The sequence below is a fragment of the Brachyhypopomus gauderio genome, unplaced genomic scaffold, assembly GCF_052324685.1.
Source record: "Brachyhypopomus gauderio isolate BG-103 unplaced genomic scaffold, BGAUD_0.2 sc40, whole genome shotgun sequence".
Lineage (NCBI taxonomy): Eukaryota > Metazoa > Chordata > Actinopteri > Gymnotiformes > Hypopomidae > Brachyhypopomus > Brachyhypopomus gauderio.
The window spans coordinates 2,010,886-2,030,723 of NW_027506868.1; the positions used below are offsets into that span (position 1 = coordinate 2,010,886).

Consider the following 19,838-nt stretch of genomic DNA (forward strand, 5'->3'; position numbering starts at 1 on the left):
CTGGACCGACTGGGCCGTCAACAACACAAAACCACGCCCCGGTCGGTCACAGGGCCTTCACGCCCTAACCGGCATTCAGCCGCTTAGCCCCACAAGTGTGTGGACGAGGAGCTACGGCTCCTTATCCGTCCGAGGTGTATGTGTGTGCAGGTTACCTCCCCCGGGTGTGGCCACGCCACCTCCCGGACCTACCTCCTCTTGGAGCTGACCCCTGCCTTCTGCTAGGGGTCATCCCAGCCTCCTGGGGAGTCAGCCCCAGCCAGGGCTTCCCATTACGAGGTGGACTCCTCCACCCAACCCAGGAGCGCCAGAGACCGAGCCCCAGAGCACCCCTATGGCGGGCTAGGGAACAACCCCAAGGGCCTCTTGGTCACCCTGAGCAGGAGGGAGGATCTCAATCTTCAGCAGGAGCTCTTCAGACCGGAGCCCCATGGTCCCCAAACATCCGGAGGCCCCAGCCCTCTAGGGAGAGGGTCCTTATGACCGGCTCCGGTCACCCCACAACATAAGGGGGCTCCTGCCAGGTGGAGACCCCCACAAGGTCCAGGAACACTACGATCCACCGCCAGGGAGAAGCACCTGCACATAAAACACACACACACGCGCACTACCCTGATCCCCCCTACAATGGAATTGGAAGCCGGTGTAACGCAGAGAGAGTAGGACTGATATGATTGAATTTTCTGACCTTATTTAGGACTCTAGCTTCCGGAGCTACAGATGTATCGTTGTTTGTCAGATCCGGTAAAGTATCAATGAGCGCAGCTATGGTACTAGATGTTATACTTTGTTTAATTTGGTAGCGGGGCGGCCGATGAGTACCGTTGTTCAAATGCAACTCGTACGTTATGAGGCTGTGGTCAGAAATGGCCTTGCTCTGAGGAAGTACTGCTAAATTGGAAATGTTAATACCAAACAATAAGACCAAGTCACCAAATCACCAATTATAATCACATTATCAGATGATAGCACTACATGAGACAGGGAGTCCGAAAAAACCCCTGCAAAAAATCCATGAACTATGAACCAGGGGGCTTTAAATAGTAATTAACCTAAATGACTGTGTTGCTTTGTTGGTTGATAAATTTGATACAGTGAGGATGAGATGTTCAAAAGAATTTAATTTGAGGCCGGATTTTTGAGAGACGCCTATATCGGAGTCATTTATTGTGGTGAAACCACCTCCGCAACCATTTGGACAGGGATAATGAACATATCTATAGCCAGAGGGAGATGCTCTGTTTAGGGCCATATAGTCGTCTGGCCGAGTCCAGATTTCCGTCAAGCAAAGCATGCATAGATTATGGTCGGTAATCATTTCATTAACATGCAATGCTTTAGATCAGTGATTCTCAACTGGTGGGTCGCGACCCAAAAGTGGGTCGCGGACACGTTCTGGGTGGGTCGCGGACAGTTTGTAAAAAATTTAATATGCTACTCTTCTAATTTTGTACTCACCTTTTATCCTGAAAAAAGACAGAGAGGCACCCGTCAGACATGACAGGGCTCCAGATTGCGACTAAAATCGTCGCAATCGTGACCATAAATTTAAATTTGCGAGAAATATAATTATTTCACTCCCCATCAACAAATGCGGGAATCTGATCACCAGCGTGACTCGCAAAGCAGCGGAGCGCTAATCACTAAGCGTTGAAAATGGCCAAGCGAAAAACATCGCATTTTTTCCAGTCTACATCTCTGTCGGACCAGAGACCGTATCTCTGTGTCGGACCCAAAGAGGACACACTTCTTTATAACTGTACAGTTTTAAGGTCATTTTTATGGTATCAAAAGTCACTCGTATGCATACTAGTAAAGTTTGTTTCACGTTCACATATTCTTAATTCTTTCTTCAATAACTTTGACAGTATTAGCAAAAGTGCCAGAATATGAAAATTCTTATTTCTGGCAACTAAGACAAACATCTACAACTTTGTTTACGTCAGGAATAGACGTATTTTAAATAGCAGACAACATGTTATTTTAAATATGCAACTTTCACCACTGCAACGTCTAAGGCACCGTCTACAAATTACTTTAACACGGACGCAAGGGGCGGTCGTGAAGGCCCCAGAACACTACATACTCTGTTTTTTTTAAAATAATTTCAATAGCTTTTAAAAGGTCCTTCATAAGACCACCAAACAAGTTGTATTGCATAAAGTGCATGGTGTATGGCAACCTACAACTTTTTTTTTCTTTAATGGGTCGCGACTTAATGACAATGAGAAAAAGTGGGTCCCGGGCTGAGACCAGTTGAGAACCCCTGCTTTAGATGACAGGGATCTAATATTTAGCAGTCCTAATTTCAGATTTAAATTATTCTCAGAGGCAGTGTAATTGAATTTAACATTGATTCAATTTTGTCTACAAATTTTGCGAAAATAGTTTTTTGGTACAGTTTAAATCCGTTGTGACCTAGGTGACGTCTCCCTGCAGCTCACAGACAGTCGGTCTAGCCTGTTTGCTGCCTGGCCTCGGGTTTGGTTTGTCAATTCCCATTAATTACTCCTACACTACCACTATTAAGCCTAGCAGATATGCTGCTAGAAATGAGAGCAGCACCCTCCCAATAGAGTCCCGCTTTAAAAGGCCAGGCCTGCCCTCAAAACGTGTCCAATTGTCTATATACTCCACTTTGTTTTCTGAGGACCATTTAGACATCCAGCAATGTAGTGCCCATAACCTGCTGTAGGTTTTGGCACTATACCGAACTGGAATGGGGCCAGAGTATATTTCAGCATCTGACATCATCCCCGCTAACTCACACATCTCTTCAACATCTTTAGTAATCTCTGACTGCCTTGATCCCACATCATTGGTGCAGATGTGGATGCCTATCTTGGAGTATTTGCGTTTAGCCAGCACCTTTAGGTTAGCCCTGATGTCAGGTGCTCTAGCCCCAGGGATACACTTGACTATGGCTGCTGGTGTCTCTACAGGGGTTGCTAATTTCACGTGTCGGAGCTGTGAGTCTCCTATAACCAGAGCTCTTTTAACAGGTCTCTCAGTCGGTGTATCACTGAGTGGGGCAAACCTGTTTGACACGTGAACCTGTGTCAAACAGTGCTCAGCCCTACGGCTATGCCGCCGAGACGTCACCCATTCGCCATGCTGCGAGGGCTCTAATGTATTAACTAAGACAACCAATGAAGAAACCACCCATGTATGAATTATGTAATGATGATCTTACTAGTATAATTTCAGTTATGGGCCATTTTTCAGTTTTCTACATTCTGATTACAACAGAAATCTAGTGAGAAGCTTTTAAATCCCCTTGAAATTATAACCTCTTTCCTCATCACTGCTAAATCCTCATGGATGTTCACAAGGATTGTTTTATCTACTCACACCTTCTATCTGTGAATGTTCTGATGGTGGTTGTGCAGACTGTATCATCCACCAGTTTTCCAACAAATCCAGCTGTTCTAAACTTGTTGATGTCATCTGAGCTGCTTCAGTGTGTGTCATAAAAAGCATTCTGTAAACTGACCAATTGGTCAGTTCAGTGCATGAATTCCCTCAGAGCAGAAACTTCCTGTTTTAGCTTTTGATTGTATTTAGGCTCGAGGAAGATCAGACGGTGGTGTCCCATTTCCCAAATGGTAGATGAGACTGCCTTGTAGCTTTCTTTGAATGGAGTGTAACAGTAACACAGGTACAGGACAATGAAGTGCTAGTATTTTATTATTAGAAGACTAATGACAACAAGTTTTATAAAACCTCTACCAGTACATGGATAATTAATGAAGAAAATTAACAAATGAAGAAAAGAACAAATAATTACTGTTTATTAGCATACAATGATTTGGATTGATTTGGTAAAAAAGGTGTCACGGTGCAGCCCCTGACCCCTCCCCTTTGGGCGTGTTTATGTCGTCTACGTCTAGTCATCTGCGTCTGTGCATCTACGTGGGTGTGGATATGTCTGAATGTGTTCATTAGTCTCACCTGTGGCTTGTCTCGTCATCACTCGGGACTTATGTGGTTTGTCTATTTAATGTGCGTTCGCGCAGTGTCCCGTGCTCGTCTTTGTTGGAGGCTTATATGTAGATTTATGTATGATCGTTATACTTGCGCTGTCTGCGCATCTTTGTATTTAATAAACGTCACGTTATTGTGGTCGAGACTGGACTTGTGCCTTGTCCTTCTACCAGTGCCACAGCATTACAGAAGGTATATATATGTGGTATAAAGACGTGAAATATTATAGCAAATGGTGCAGCTGAACAGAAATTGATTATTTCACAGACACCTGAAGAATTCATGAAAAGCGATTCCGTTACATTGATTAGCAAGTGATGCAACATAACAATAAATATAGTATTGTTTGGTTATTGACTGCAAAATCAGCAGTTCTCAAACTTCTTTATATGTGAATAGGTGTATAACCATCTGAAGCTGTGTGTTGTGTACAGCAGTAAATCTAATTCAACACTAGATGGTTGATAGTTTAAGTATACTGCTTGTTTTGTTATTAAAAGAGATAAGTAAGTTTTAACCACAGACACACACACAACTTTCTCTGCTATTCATTCATTTTGCTTTCTTTCCACTTGCACTTGTCAAATTCTCTGCTGACCCCTTTGCTTTCCATTCTTCCTATAGATTTATCAGGTTCAGAAGGTAGGTTCAGAATATTTGCTTGTAACATAATTATAATGTCATTGTAATTCCAAATTTAACAATACATTATTTTATAAATACTTCTTATCTAAAGTTTCCTCCTCTGGGTTTTCTTTTCAACTTGCATTCTATCCCATGTGTAGAAATACTATGGATTGGATAACTTGGACAACAAATGGGGGGACATTGAGCAATGGATGGTATTTTGACTTTCAGAGGACATTTTTCATTTGGTGTTTTGATGTCTTGCTTGTCTGTTGTACTCTTTGCATGCTTGAAGGTTATTCTTTTTATTCCACTTTTAGTATCTAGTTAGAATAACAGGATGAGCATGCAATAACTAGCACATGTGGTTGTATAGCATGTTGTTATTCATATACCTTATACATCAAAAATAAAAAAGCTGAGTAGTTTTGGGTATGTAAGTTTAGGTTATAACACAGCATTTCTGAATAAGTTTCATTGCTGTGTGTTAGATATGGGGCAGTCATGGTCCTATGGTAGGGAACTGGTCTTAACCCTAACCCTAGGTTCAATTCCCAGGCCTGAGAGCATGACTGAGGTGCCCTTGAGCAAGGCACCTAACCCCAACTGCTCCCCGGGCGCCGGGCTAGGGCTGCCCACCACTCTGGGCATGTGTGCACCACAGCCCCCTAGTAATCACTAGTGTGTGTGTTTGTGTGTTTTCTAATTGCACAGATGGGTAAATGCGGAGGACAAATTTTGATTGCGGTGAAAAAATCACAATTGACAAATATGGCGCTTGTCATTTCATATATCACTGTTATTACCTGCATGTTTTGCAAGTTTAACAGTATCAAAGGCTGCTCTGTGCTGTGCTATGTTCATTTACTTTCTCTATTTTCATATTATAGACATTTGACAAATTTTTATCTCTCTGCTTTTATCTTCATTTCACCTGGCTTTGTAGGAGAACAATGAGAGGTACACACGCCACTCACAGAGACATGGCTCGGTTAGTATCTTCCTTTCCATTCTGTTGCCAGTCATTATGCTATTCTTTATGTGCTTCAGCACGAAGACTATGCTTAATTGGAAGTCATTTTTGTATCTATAGTTTTGTATCTATTATTTTTGTTCAGAAACCATTTGACCATTTCACCTTGGTTTTGGGACCAGTTTTCACTAAACATTTGAGTTTTGAAGATGTAGTTAACCATTTCTCCCACATATAAACGAATACCTTTCAGAATATTACATTGTACATAATGTATTTTTAGTGCAGTTTTGGTTGCTTTCCCCATCAGCCAGCCCTCATCAGACCACTTAAAGCTGAAACAAAGAATGAAGTTCCAGAATCACAGGAAAGGCAGCTTAGGTTTCTGCCCCATTGCCAGCAGGATCTTCTCCCATCATCATCCACTATAATGGAAAAAATGCTGCAAATGTGGCCAACCTGTAGTATGTACAATATGAGACACAGCCTTTGGAATAATACACAGAGATGATCAAGTTAACTCCTCTCAATATTAGATCACTCACAAACAAATCACATTTAAAATAAAATTAACATTAATTAAAGACATTGTGGGGAGGCATCAGTCTTAAGATTGCTCAATATCAGGGCATCTTCTGAAACCAGACATGAGAATTGGGGTGGACTATAAGGAACAGTTCTACATATTCTAAATGTTTTTCATTACTGTAAGGTATGATTTTTGGAAGAGTACTCAGGGTTTGATTGTTGGACTTATTATATCAGAGGCATATTGTCACGCCCAACTCCGCCCTCCTCCCTTGTCCCGCCTTGTTTCCCTGTTGCCATAGTCCCCTCTGTCTGTCACACCCACATCCTTAGGATTTCCACCTGTGTCTCGTTTCTCCTCCCTGTTTTCTGTGTATTTAGTTTCCCCTGCCCCATTCCTCTTTGTCGGTCATTGTTTGTACGTTCCCCCGGTCTCCCTGCTCGCTTTACTCTCCCCCTCGCTGTTACTTTCATGTTCTGTGTGTTTAGCAGCCTCCGGTGTCTTCGTTCCTTAGTGGTATGTCTTCTGTGTCTGTTAGCTCCTTCATTTCTCTGTTAAAACTTAGTGTTCTTCTGTTACTTGTGTGGTTAATGCCCTAGTTCCTGTCTTGGTTTGTGCTTTGTGTCTCCTCATAGTTTCTCCGCTGGTTTTTGAAGTTGTTTAGTATGTTTTTCAGTGTAACCTGCTCGTATCTTTGGTTCAGTAGCTCCCTTGTTTCGTGTGTGTGCGCTGTGTTCGGTTTCCGTTATTTAACTATTTTATTATTGGTTCTCGTTAAGTGTTTCCCCCTATGAGTATTGTCTGGTTGCTGATTGTTTCTTTCTGTTTTGCGTCTCTTGTTTCTGGTTCTCTCCCTGGTTTCTGTATATCGTACGTAGTGTTTATTATTTGAATAAATTAGTTAAATCCTGCACTTGCGTCATGCCTGCCCGTCGAAAACGTTACACATATACTGTATTTTTGGACTTGACAACCAGATCTAGGGAAATTCATCCATTCTTTTTTCTAACAGTATTGATTACTGTAATGGCCTCTTAACAGCTTCAGTTTGATGGTTCTCACAAGGAGCAAAAGAAAAGATCACCCTTAAGTCTTATTTATGACTACTATTATACTACACAGTTGACTTTAAAGTATAATTTCAGCTCTTTGTTAATGTTGTAGGACCATACCATATAGATATGCTGGAGTGCTATGAGTTGGACAGAACTCTCAGATCATAAAGAACTACACAATACATCCTGTATAAACTAAGCATTTAAATGGTTAGTTTAAATTGAACAATTTGTTAGAAGATATTAGAAGAGGAGGTCATTATATGTTAGATTACCTTGATACGAGATGTTTATACAAACTTAAAAAACTCAATCAATTCCTTTTTTCTTTATATGTTTAATTAAATTGTATGCACTTTGATATATGTTATATTGTTATAACATATATCAGAGAGAACTTGGGCCAAAGTTTAGGAAAAGCACCAAGCATATGGTGAGGTGATTGGGTGTGATAACTTTGTCCTAGAGAACAGAGTAGAATTAAAGTAGAGGTAGTGCTTTTGTATGTGGAATACAAGTGGCAAATGCGACTTTCTGTCTGTTTTTGCAGGTTTCGGATGATGAAGAGCAAATATCAGTTAGAATCAGGAGCAGCCTGCGGGTCAGTGGCCAATTTATTTGTGTGACAGTGACAGGCGACTCTATCTTGTGTGTGCGACTCTATTTTGTGCTTTCTTGTGTGTTGTCCCTCGATGAATGCTATACCCAGAGCAACAGTAGGAAAATTGCCAATTGGAGATTGAGTTGTAATTCTATATAGGCATTAGGAAGAAACCTTAGGAGGACCAAGACTTTAAAAGGAACACACAGGGCAGCCCTTTAACAATCCTGGATTGACTTCCCTGTGCATTTTTCCTTGAAAGTCACTATATAAGTCTATCTTCATTCATTTTCTGAGGGTATGCTTACAGCGCTACATCTAGACTATAACAATAAAACAACCAAATTATTACACAATTATACAGTTTTGGGCATTCATGGGTAGCTTTGCACAGGACAGAATCTTTGTTCACCTGTGTTTAATGAAAGATGTTTGCATATGAGCAATGATTTCTCCAAATGCATGTCTGTTTTACTGACTTGTGAAATTTTATGACTGATCATTAGGCTATATGATTAGAAAGGTTGCAAAAGTTACTTATGGTGTTGATGGTAGAAATGCTTATCTGTGCACTTGGATGTGGATGCGGTGGGGGCTGGTGGGGGCACATGGAGCGGTAAGAATTATTTGATTAAAAATTTATCATATACTGATGACTGTATGATCTTACCATGATGACTCACTAACTGACTCATTGGGTTTAGTAAACTTGTTTGTTTAGAGTTTGATGTTGTGTTAATATTAACAAACGTGCTATAGTATGCTGGAGTCTGCAGGAGTTTGTTTGTAATTGAAACATTTGTAGAATTAGACATTTTGAAATGTAGTGATGTAGTAATATAGTAGAGACAAATATAGTGTCTCTATATAACTATATAGAGACACTATATATAACTAACTATAGTTAGTGCTACATTTACAAATACAGCAGGCAAAATGGCATTTTAGTGTGCTTCAGTCCTCCATCAATGTAGTGAGAGTGAGGACTTTAAATCTGTAAAGGGATGACAGTAATGTTGAACATCGTCTGATTTTAACCTTTCCCACAGAGTAATGGCTATGATGATTACAGCACAATTTCCAGTCAGGTTAGTAGTAGCATTAAATGTGCTGGGATACCAGCATAAGGTTAACATGATTCATAGTTGGCATGATTGTCATAGATTTCTAATTTCTAATCCGTGAAACATATTGTAAAGAACTTCAGACTGTTGTCAGACCTCAAAGTGTTTTTGTCTCTGTGCTCATACGTTCTTTCAATATTGTCCTATTAGGGCTCTTTATATGAAGACAGCTTCTACAGTAGCTCTTGGCGCTCCAGCACTCAAGCTGTAAGAAATGTATGTTGCATGTATGATGAGCAATGCCCAAATCTTGTGTGTAAACTACTGACCAATATTTCTTTCTAGAATTGTATTTTTCAAAAAATTGTTTGAAAGCAGATTCTCACATACAAAAGTGAAAATTGAGTGTGTGACATTGAGTATCTGAGAATGTGACAATTATTTTTTAGTTTTCTCATTTATAAAGGTATTTGGGAATGTTCCCAGATTCTTGAGTCTTCAAAGAAGGGCTGTGTAGTTTGCAAGCTGTGTACTGGGCTGGCTTTGTGGGTTTCTGTGCCTGTCTGTGTATCTCTATGCTTAAATTTGTGTTTACACCTCTCCAGTAGTCTGAATACAGTGGTGTTCTGGGCTGGTTTTGTGGGTTTGTGTGCCTCTCTGTGTATCTGTATGCTTATATGTGTGTTTACTCCTTCCCAGCAGTCTGAATACAGTGGTGTTCTGGGCTTAAGCTCCAGGACATCCTCAAGCTCCGTATGTGCCAGTGCCCTGGTGAGCTGCTGCTTTCAGATAGTACAGCCATCTTCATTGACTTCCAGTGATAACATGCAATGTGTATTTGCACACTAATGCAGTTTAATGCATTTTGGTTTTGTTTTTGGTGCATGCAATTGTGGCCTCCCGTAATTTGTTCTTTGGCAATGTATTTGCACAGGACTTCAGTCTTTGGGATGTTTTAGGACGTTACCATACAGATATGAAATAAAGTATTGGACTATTCTTCAAAAAGAAGGAATGGGTGGTAATTGAAGCACTGTTAGGTGCTTATTGTATTAATTCACACTACACATTTACCCTCTGTACATTTGTAGTCTGTCATACAATTTGCAGACGTCTTAAATCCCATTAATCAGTCAGTTTCTGACTATAAGACCACTTATTTCTAGATGGCATTTGAGGGGCAAACCATTACCAATGTATTAGTTACATGGGAGTGTGTGTTGCTATAAATATGTTGGACAGCTTAAATGTTGGAGTTGTCATTGCTAGGCTGAGTGGATGGACACTGATGTCATGTTAGATCCAACCAAAAAAAAATGAAGCACAATATTAGCACAATTTGTGCATTCCAAGAAATTACAAGTAGATATTCTTACCATATCTTGCTTTTCTAGTTTTAAGGAACATTTTGCTGACTGATTTTACTGAAGTTTGCTGAGTGAATTTGTGTTAGTCTGTTGTGGATAGTTTGAGTTGAGTTGAGTTCACAAGTAGTGAAGCAACCCAGATAACAAAAAAATGTCCCGAGGACGTCCCGCGAACCAACACTGCAAACATCCTCTGGACGTTTTTTTGTAGGGTTGCCAAAATGTTACAGGGGACGTTCAGTGGATGTTACAAAGGACGTTTGTAGGACCACCTGGAAACATCCAGAGGACAATGAGCGGACATTTAAGGAACGTCCTTTAAATGTCTCTTGTGTGTTAAATTGTTTAGGTCTACTTCTTATGTTACTTCTAAAACAACTTCGATTTTATCGATTTAGTAAAGCATGGTATTGTATTTGGAATAAAAGTGAACACACAAGAAGTGATGGGCTGTAAACAAGTTATAATTTTTTATTTTAAATGCGAAAAAAAATCTGTGTCTGATGTGCGCACTTTGGACGCTGTTTGAAGCCTCTTTTTCACGCGTTTCTTGGAGTGATGCCTAAAAGAATAGACAAAGATACAGGTTTGTTAACATTTTGTGACCTCTGGTTATAATAAAGTGTTCGATAAACGAAGAAATTTGAATGTTTTGCCTGAAGAACAGCAGCTACTCAAATCTAACAAATGCTAACCTAGCTAGGTAGCTATATATAGTTGGCATTAGCTTGCTAATGTAGCTAGCTACTTATGTTAGCTAGTGAACACTATAGTCGGCTGTTGTTATCTGTGGCTGAGACCATCAACATCAGTTAACGTTACTAAAGTTATTATTGTTTACTGTTATTAAAGTCTTAATGTGGTGATTCATATAACTTTATCATTTGGTAGCGTAGCATAGTGATATTGGCTCTAACCATGACCATAGAATTAATGTCCAGCCACAGATGGGCATCCGTTTTTGGTAGGCTACACCTGTTTGATTTTGCTGATCGGGTTTTAGAGGGGTTAGCTGAGGGCTTATTAAAAAACACCTCATACATTAGCCGCTCAGAAGAGACATTTACTAAGATAAGGTATTTACCAGCTAACCATATTTTAATCAAATGTAGGTGACTCACCTTGAATTTAAAATAACGGCTTCTGTCAGAATATTCATATGTTGGCTAACGTCGCGAGAAGACGGCTCGTGTGTTTAAATTCCCGCTTGCTAAATCCCTTACTCTAGTGATGTAAACATTGAAATCAGCTGACTGCCTTTCGCGCATGCACCATGACAACCGTCGGGGGACCACGTCCGGACATCCTCAAACGTTCTCTAAAGGTAACAAAAATAACGTTATTTCAACGACTATACGGGGACGTCACCGAACGTCCTGTGAATGTGTCTTTGGGAACGTTCCGCCAGGACTTCGAGGGGACCTGCTGGGAACGTCCGTTATGGCCTAGGAACGTCCTATCACAAACGTTATAAAAAACCTCTAATAAGAACGTCCACGAACGTTCCCGGGACGTTCGCTGTTTGCTGAGAAGTTATTTCAAACAAACTTTGCAGTAGCATCTTTTAAGCATAAAATATCTTTAATAAAAACAAATCACCTCATTCTGTTTGAGAACAGTTGAATCTAATAATGTAGATTTCAAGGCTGATGATCCATGTCCTGGTGCAGTTTTCTCGTTTTTAACTTTAGCTATGCATTTGGACTACCACTTCCTGCTTTCTTGCTGTTTAGATGCTTCTCTGCTAGCTCTGCTTGTTCTGTATAGTTTTTTCATTTATTTAAGTTATTTTTACAAGTTTACAAAGGGATTCATTATGCATTACTTTCCTAGGTAACCTTTTTTAATTAATCTCTAAAGGATTGTTTAGCATTTTTTATATTCTGACAGTCTGATTGTTCCTCGACACTGCAAGGGAGCTGTGAAATACCTGCCAGAACTTCTTGCCCTGCGTGTTAATAGCTGCATTTGAGAATTTTAATTAGGATATTTGAGCCTTGTGTGCCTGGTGCTTTTGATTATAGCCAACCCTATTAGCATGTGTTAGCTGTCGACTGGCATGGTTTGCAAGCTGGTGGTTGGGATGTGTGTGGCCACACTGATGTCAGTGATCTCTTAGCATGCTTGTTAGCATGCTGCCTAGCATGGCTGGAAGCCTGATGGTTCCGATTCTGGCTCACGCTGCCACGTCATCTACATGGTCCAAGTGTATCAAACTGGCTCAAAGGTCGCAGAACTTCAGGAAATAATCCATACCTTACACTATAAGAAAGGATGAAGAATTTCTGGACTCAATTCTTGCCACGCAAACCATCCTGGCGACTGGCAAAGACAGAGACGTCTCTCTGCATGTACTGGGGCAATGCCTAAGCTCATCTTGTCCTCAACTCCCAATCCAGTAAACAACAACAGTGCCTTTTTAAAAAGAGTCTTAAGAAGAGTTTTAAAAATGCCCTGGTTCTATGCAGACCTAAGCTGAACGAGGAGAAAGTTCCAGAGTCATGGTGCCGCTGAGCAAAAGGCTCAGTCCACCATAGTTTGAAGCCTAGTGGGGGGCACATGGAGGAGCATGCTGCCTGATGATCTGAGGGTGCGGATTGATGTTTGGGGGGTGAAAAGTTCTTGTAGGTATGATGGGGTTTGAGCAGTAATACATTTGTATAAGCAAAAGGATTTTGTAGTTTATCCGGGATGAGACAGGAAGCCAGTGCAGTGGTTTTAGAATGGGGGTGATGTGTTCATAACTTCTGACACTCATTAAGATTCTGGCAGCACTGTTTTGAATATATTATAATGCCTGGATGTCCTTGCCAGAAATCCCAGTAAAAAGGCTGTTGCAGTAGTCCAGCTTTGAGGAAATAAAGGCATGGACAAGTTACTCATCTTTGTGAGTCAGAAGAGGATGAAGATTTGCTGTGTTCCAAAGGTGGTGAAATGAGTTTTTGCAGAGATGTTTTATGTGAGTATTAAAAGTCAGCTCTGGATCAAATCGAACCCCTAGATTAGTGACTGAGGAGGAGAGAGTGATAATCTCACCATCAAAAGTAAACTGGGATATGGAAGAGTACCAACAAGTGCCTCAGTTTTACCACTGTTGAGATGAAGGAAGTTGCTGCTCATCCATGCCTGTATATCCTCAAGACATATAGTAAGTTGTGACAGGGTTGCAGAGGAGCTTGGTGCAGTGTTGAAATAAATTTGGGCATCGTCTGCATAGCAATGAAAGGACAACCCATGTTTACTGATAATTTGTGGAACGTCACACATGACAAGAAGTTGCCTGGACTTACAACCACCCAGTAGAACATATTCAGTCCTGTCAGCCAGGTAGGACTGAAACCACTGCAGTGTAGTTCCAGAGAGTCCAATGGTGTTATAGAGGTGATCTAGTAGGATGGAATGTGTCTTCTGTATCAAAAAGCCACTGTTAGGTCAAGAAGAATAAGCAGGGATGGTGTATCAGTTGACATTAGTAGATCATTTGTTACCCTATGAAGGGTGGTTTCTGTGCTGTGTGCTAGACGAAAGCTGGGTTGGAACTTCTCAAACATGTTGTTTCCGTTGAGATGGTTCTGAAGTTGCAATGCAACTGCCTTCTCTAGGACCTTTAACAAAAAAGGAAGGTTGGAGATAGACCTGTAGTTTCCAAGCACTTCCAGGTCTAGTGAAGGCCTCTTAAGGGTAGGACGGATGACAGCAGTTTTAAGGGAAGACGTGATATGGCCAGTCTGCAATGAGAGATTCACAAACTGAGTGATGATTGGATGCACTGTGGGACTGAATAATTAGAGGAGAAATGTTGGTATGGGGTCCAATATACAGGTAGACGGTCTCATTCCTTGCAGAATACCCTCAATCACCTCTTTGTAACTACATTAAAGGATTGTAGGTATTGCATGCTCTTAGGTGAAAGGTTTTTTTAAAATAATATTTTTATTGAAATTTTATCAAATATATAGATGCAATAAAACAACTATTAATTAGATTGAGTAATAACGTATAACCATATAATACAAGGGTGCCCAATACGTCGATCGTGAAGGAAGTGTGGGTAGATCGCATGACATTAAAAAGTAGTGGAAAAAACCCCCTCCCCCCCGGACACACGCTGCTAAAAAATAAATAGGTAGATCATTTTGACTTGGTCATCTTATAAGTAGCTCGCAAGCTGAAAAGTTGTGGGCACCCCTGTTATAATAGATACAAACAATAGATGTAAAGATATAAATGCACAACCGATATTAAAATAATAATAATTATTATTAAAAATAAATAAAATTAATAAATAAGTAAAAAAAATGCACTCAAGCAATACTTTCCAATGTTTGTGTAGAACAAAACATTTTCTAGGGGATGCCATATTTTTTCAAATTCTACTGCCCTTCCTCTGTTTATATAAGTCAGCCGTTCCAATACAATACAAGATGTCATCTCTTTCAACCATACAGATTGTGAAGGCATATCTGTTTTTTCCAGTACAAAGCAATCATCCTTCTAGCTTGCAGAAGACCAAAATCAATTAAAATTACATGTTTAGAGTTAACGCTGAAATACTCAGCAACGCTTTGACGGATCTTCATAAAATTTTAACAGTTGTTAGGGCACATGACTCGGAGGTCACTGGTCAAAGCTGGCCACGATTGTCCAATAGGGGGCGCTATAACATGGGAAAAACTGTTTCTCAGAAACCATTAGTCACATCAAGCCAAAACTTTACAGGCATCATCAGGGGCCCAAGTGATATCAAGACACACAATGATGACATCATCACTCAAAAAACATGGCCGCCATGAGCCAATTAATTTTTATTTGAATTAATTGGCCATTTGACAGACTTACCATTGGCCAAACAACATGAAACCTCACCACTGTGCATATCTCAGGACTATGTGTCATGCTGTGCAGTTTTAAAACATTTGGCCACTAGGTGGCACTATTTGTGAAAATCATGCATAACTCCTCCAAATTTTCACTTAGGAACATGCAACTTGTTTCTTTTTATTCCTTGCAGTAGACCTGACAACTTTGCAATTACAAGTCCTATTAAAAAATGCATACTTTTGTCACATTCATCTATTGTTTGAAAATAGCTATTTACAAACTAGTCATAGGAATTTGATACAATTATGGAAAAATTGCTATGAGCATAATCAGTAGACTCTGTAGGTAAAAACTGATTTAAAAAATGTTGGATTTTTATTTATCTGATTGGTCCATTTTCCCATTATATCATTGTGGCCATGCCATATATGACCTATATTGCTATAACTCATAAACCATGTATGCAATCAACTCCCAATTTGAAAGGCTTTTATATCCTGAAGTCCTTGTGAGGTATGCCAAGTTTGGTTCAAATTGGCCTGTCGGGGGCGCTACAGTACCCAAAAACCTAAGAAAACATAAAAACTCATGCTGCAATCTTGTTATGCAGAATACAGACAAGTAATTGGTCTTGTATGATCCAGATCAATAAGTTCTATAACATTGCAATTGCATCTTATAACAAAAAGTACACTGCCTGACCAGAAATTAACCTTTTAAGTCACCAAAATGTCATATTGCATTACTGAGATTAATGAGATATCAGTATGGTAGTACTTGGGCTCCATCTAGTGGCCATATTCCGGAACTGACTGAAAACTATTACATGAAACACCACACAAACACACACAAAGCTGATCTCAGCATGTGATTTAGTTCTGTGATCTGACTCAATTTCCCAATACACATTATTTTGATCCTTTTGGGCCTTTAGTGCCCTAATTGAACCTTTTTTTGCACATTGATTTATTTGTGCATTTTTTTCCACTCAAATAGCTTCTTTTCACATTTAGGGTCTAAAGGACCTTTTGGGCCTCTGCCTATTGAGGCCAAGAGGCCTATTCGTGTGTGAACCCGCCAATTGCCGCTTGCGGCTATATTTATTAATTATAATTACATAATTATAAATTGTTTATATTAGGGATGCAAATTATCGATTAATTCATTAATCGTTAGTTGACTGATCTTATCGATCGACTTTCGATTAATCGATAAGCGGCGTTTTTCACCTGAATTTCAGTGTTTCAATAGGGCTTTAAAAAATATCAGCTAAATATACTGCTCAAAAAAATTAAGGGAACACTAAAATAACACATCCTAGATCTCAATTAATAAAAATCTTTGAAATCAGTTGAAAATCTCTCATTTCTACCTGTTGTCTGTTCCATTTGCACAAGAGCAGTTGAAATTGATTCACAATCAGTGTTGCTTCCTATCTGAACACGAAGTGTGGATGACTTGGAGTTACATTGTGTTGTTTAAGTGTTCCCTTTAATTTTTTGAGCAGTGTAGTTAAAACACTTTGTTCAAAAAGTATATATTATATTATGATAATTATATTGTATTATATTATATATTGCTCAAGTAATTATGCATGAGGAAATTTTTATGGTATATCAAAATACATTCTTTCATTTTAAAAAAGGAATAAATTAAGGACTGGCTCAGTTCAATTTGAAACATTAGACATTAAAAAAAATGTTTAAAAAAAAGAAGAAATTAAATAGAGAGCCAAACAGAATATTATTGAGCCCATGTTTGGACAATGTTTCTAGCTTTGTAGTGAACACATGCTGTAACGCGACCGGAGAGTGCCCAAGTTTCCACAACATCATTGAGCTTGTCAGTTAAACTGTCAGCGGTGTGTCTATCCGACATGTTCGTCGTAATCAGCACTGCAGATTTTAGCTGCCAGTTCTCGTCAGTGTAGTGGCACGTCACGGTAATGTAACTTTCTGTTGTTAGAGCCGTCCAACAATCTGTTGTAAGGGCTACAGTAGTAGCAGTAGATAGCTTTGTTTTTAGCTCACTCGTATTTTTTTGTAGCGAGCTTCGAAAACGCTCGCCTTCCCAGTGTAGCTGTGATTTTAGGTTGACCAAGGTGCACTGGTGATATGCAGGACAGCTGCATGCATGGTGTTCAAATGATAATTGAGTGAGCTAGTGGAACTGTTGTACTTCAATACCGCATTACACACAGAACATTTGACTTCTTAGCCTAAATTAACAATGTTGAAATTGTAGCGACTACTACTCCTCGCAGCGAGTTCCCTAACAGACAGGCACGTGGCCCTTTAAGTGACTCTGGGAGAGCGGCGCCTGCGCGCGCCAGGGGAGGGGAAGAGAACAGTGCTGTTGTTTGAGTTGCGTGGAAAATAAAGTTTCCCTCCTTGAGATTTTCTGGATTACGCAGTTTCTGCCTCGTTTCCCGAACACGCTTCAAAATGGTCCCACACCGCACGTCTTTTCGCCCGCTTCATTTTGTTTTCCACTCTGGTCTTTCGCGACACGTGTTCACCTCTCGTTCTTACGCTCTGTTCAAGTTAATACAGGAGCGCTCTCTAATGATTAATCGTGATTAATACATTTTGATCGAGTAACGTCTTAATCGACAATTAATCGAAAGTCGATTAATCATTTGCATCCCTAGTTTATATAACTACGGTGCCCCATATTATATAAACCACCTGCACTTCGCCAGATCCCGGTCCAGCTGATCAGCCAAGTTCCCGGACATAGCTGACACTCTTGTAACAATTGTAGCCGCCCCCAGTTGGACATCGGAGAGAGCGGAGATTACATCGGTTACATATTTCTCGTCTTTAAGTACAGTGTTTGCGATTATCATCTGAAAATGCCTTATTTTTCTTGATTAAGAAATGTGTAGCTCTAAATGAGGCTTCGGTTGCTTTCTGGGAATTTCTCACCAGCCTCGTGAAAAAAGACTGCCTTTTCCTCACGTAGTGCGCTGCCCGGTTAGCATGGTAGCTGTGACACGTCCTGTACACATGTCTCTCCACATTGTGTAGTGAGCTATAGTGAGCGGGCACCATGTTCGTGACCCCTGCTCTAGAGTAAATAAGCGAGGTGGTGGTGTTGCATGTTTGTACCTGTAAGCAGATCTCATTAGGGGAACATCCTACGTTTGAATATCTGGCAGTACAACTGAACAGTACTTATCCAGTTCTATTTATTATTTAGCATCCTCCCAGACTACATACAGACTTTCTTGAAGACTTTGCAGAAATGTTTCTAGGATTTTAATTGATTTTGATTGTTTTAATTACTGGGGATTTTATTAGTCACATGGATATATCCACAAATCCAAACAATTCAGAATTCACGAAGATGCTCTTTTAATCTTATACAACATCATATGCATAGCCACACTTTAGATTCGATAATTTCTAAACGCATAGATGTTAATACTGAAATTACTGATGATGTGATCTCTGATCATTTTGATGTATTTTTCAATATTTCATTATCTATTAGAACACTGAAAAGCACACAATAACCAAGCATTATCTCAGTGCTGGCAGTGCCGTGGCCTTCACGGACAGTTCCTCCCTCCTCTCTCAGAAAATGGGAATGAGTTAGTTGATACATTCACACACAGAGTTAGGAACTGTATTGATGTTGTGGCATCAAAGGTAATTAAAATTATTTCTGGTAGAATTAAGATGCCCTGGAGAAACACTCCATCTGTTGTAAAAATCAGAGACGTTGGCGAAGGTCAAAATTGGTAGTAAATGATTGTTAATCAGTCTCTGCAATTGGGTGAATTCCCTAATATTCTTAAAACTGCAGTGGTTAAACCAGAAATCTCAATCCCACATTTCTCAATAATTATCTACCTATATCTAACCTTCCCCCAAGCATCCTGGCATCCCCCAAGGATCAACTCTTGGGCCATTACTGTTCAACTTATATATGTGTAATGTTCTGCGTGACGCAGAGCAGGGAGGCAGACACAAACGCTGAGGAGAGCGAGATATATTAAGTGGAATTCCAAAGACGTGGTCATTATAACAGGTACGGGTCATATCGGGTGAGCAAGCAGAACAAGAAATGTAAACAGGCATATTCGTACAGGGAAACAAAACACGACGGGGAAACACGGAACAGGCAGAAATACTCGCAAAGGGAAACAATACTCACAACCAGAACACGCAATGGGGAAATCAAAAGGTACGGGGAACAAACGAGGCATAGAAACAAAACAACCGATACAGACATGGGAAATACATGGACTATAAATACATAGAACCAGACTAGGACCAGGTGACAACACTGATGACAAGGGCGTGGCAGGCGAGGGGAAACCAGGGCAACAGACAAGCTGGGTGGGATCAAGGAGCAGGGAACAACATAGACACGAGGGAACAGGGAAACCGGAGTGACAGCTAGGAGAGGGGGTGTAGCCCTACGTGACAATATGCTTCCGTTTAGTGTTGTCACGATACTAAGAATTACAACTTCGATACGATACTTTAAAAAGTATTGAAATTCGATACGATTTTCGATACCAAAGTCAGATACTGTGCTCATTTCCGTTTTAAAGGCTTTTTATTTATTTTTTATAAACAAACAAATGAATATTGTATTTTGTTTCACAAATGTCAAATAAATAAAAGGTGTAGTCCCTACCACATTAAAACAGAAAAATAAATAATTGCACATTAATATAAATTAACATAAATAATAGTAGTGCACTCTGGAATTCACATTTAGAAGTTAAAAAAGGCTAGTGCAAAAAGTAAACAACTTTAACTCTTTAAGTAACTAAAACTTCAGTATTAGAGTTCAGTATTCAT

General features: G+C 39.9%; 1 protein-coding gene and 1 pseudogene across 19 annotated transcripts in view; one reads left to right on the forward strand and one right to left on the reverse strand.

The window, feature by feature from the left end:
* Positions 1-19,838, forward strand: part of lrrfip1a (leucine rich repeat (in FLII) interacting protein 1a) — a 109,337-nt gene that overhangs the window by 15,752 nt on the left and 73,747 nt on the right. For 5 of the 19 annotated variants that reach the window (XM_076985342.1, XM_076985341.1, XM_076985340.1 and 2 more), the window contains exons 3-9: positions 4,609-4,626; positions 4,770-4,826; positions 5,558-5,602; positions 7,719-7,769; positions 8,819-8,857; positions 9,044-9,109; positions 9,533-9,604. The exons of 1 other annotated variant lie outside the window; for it this stretch is intronic. In XM_076985342.1, coding sequence (XP_076841457.1) covers positions 4,609-4,626; positions 4,770-4,826; positions 5,558-5,602; positions 7,719-7,769; positions 8,819-8,857; positions 9,044-9,109; positions 9,533-9,604 — 348 coding nt within the window. Of the gene's footprint in view, positions 1-4,608; positions 4,627-4,769; positions 4,827-5,557; positions 5,603-7,718; positions 7,770-8,324; positions 8,386-8,818; positions 8,858-9,043; positions 9,110-9,532; positions 9,605-11,428; positions 11,525-19,838 lie in introns of those variants that run through there. 13 more of the 19 variants (XM_076985330.1, XM_076985331.1, XM_076985323.1 and 10 more) reach the window with 13 other exon arrangements.
* LOC143485887 (uncharacterized) lies at positions 2,492-3,447 on the reverse strand (annotated as a pseudogene).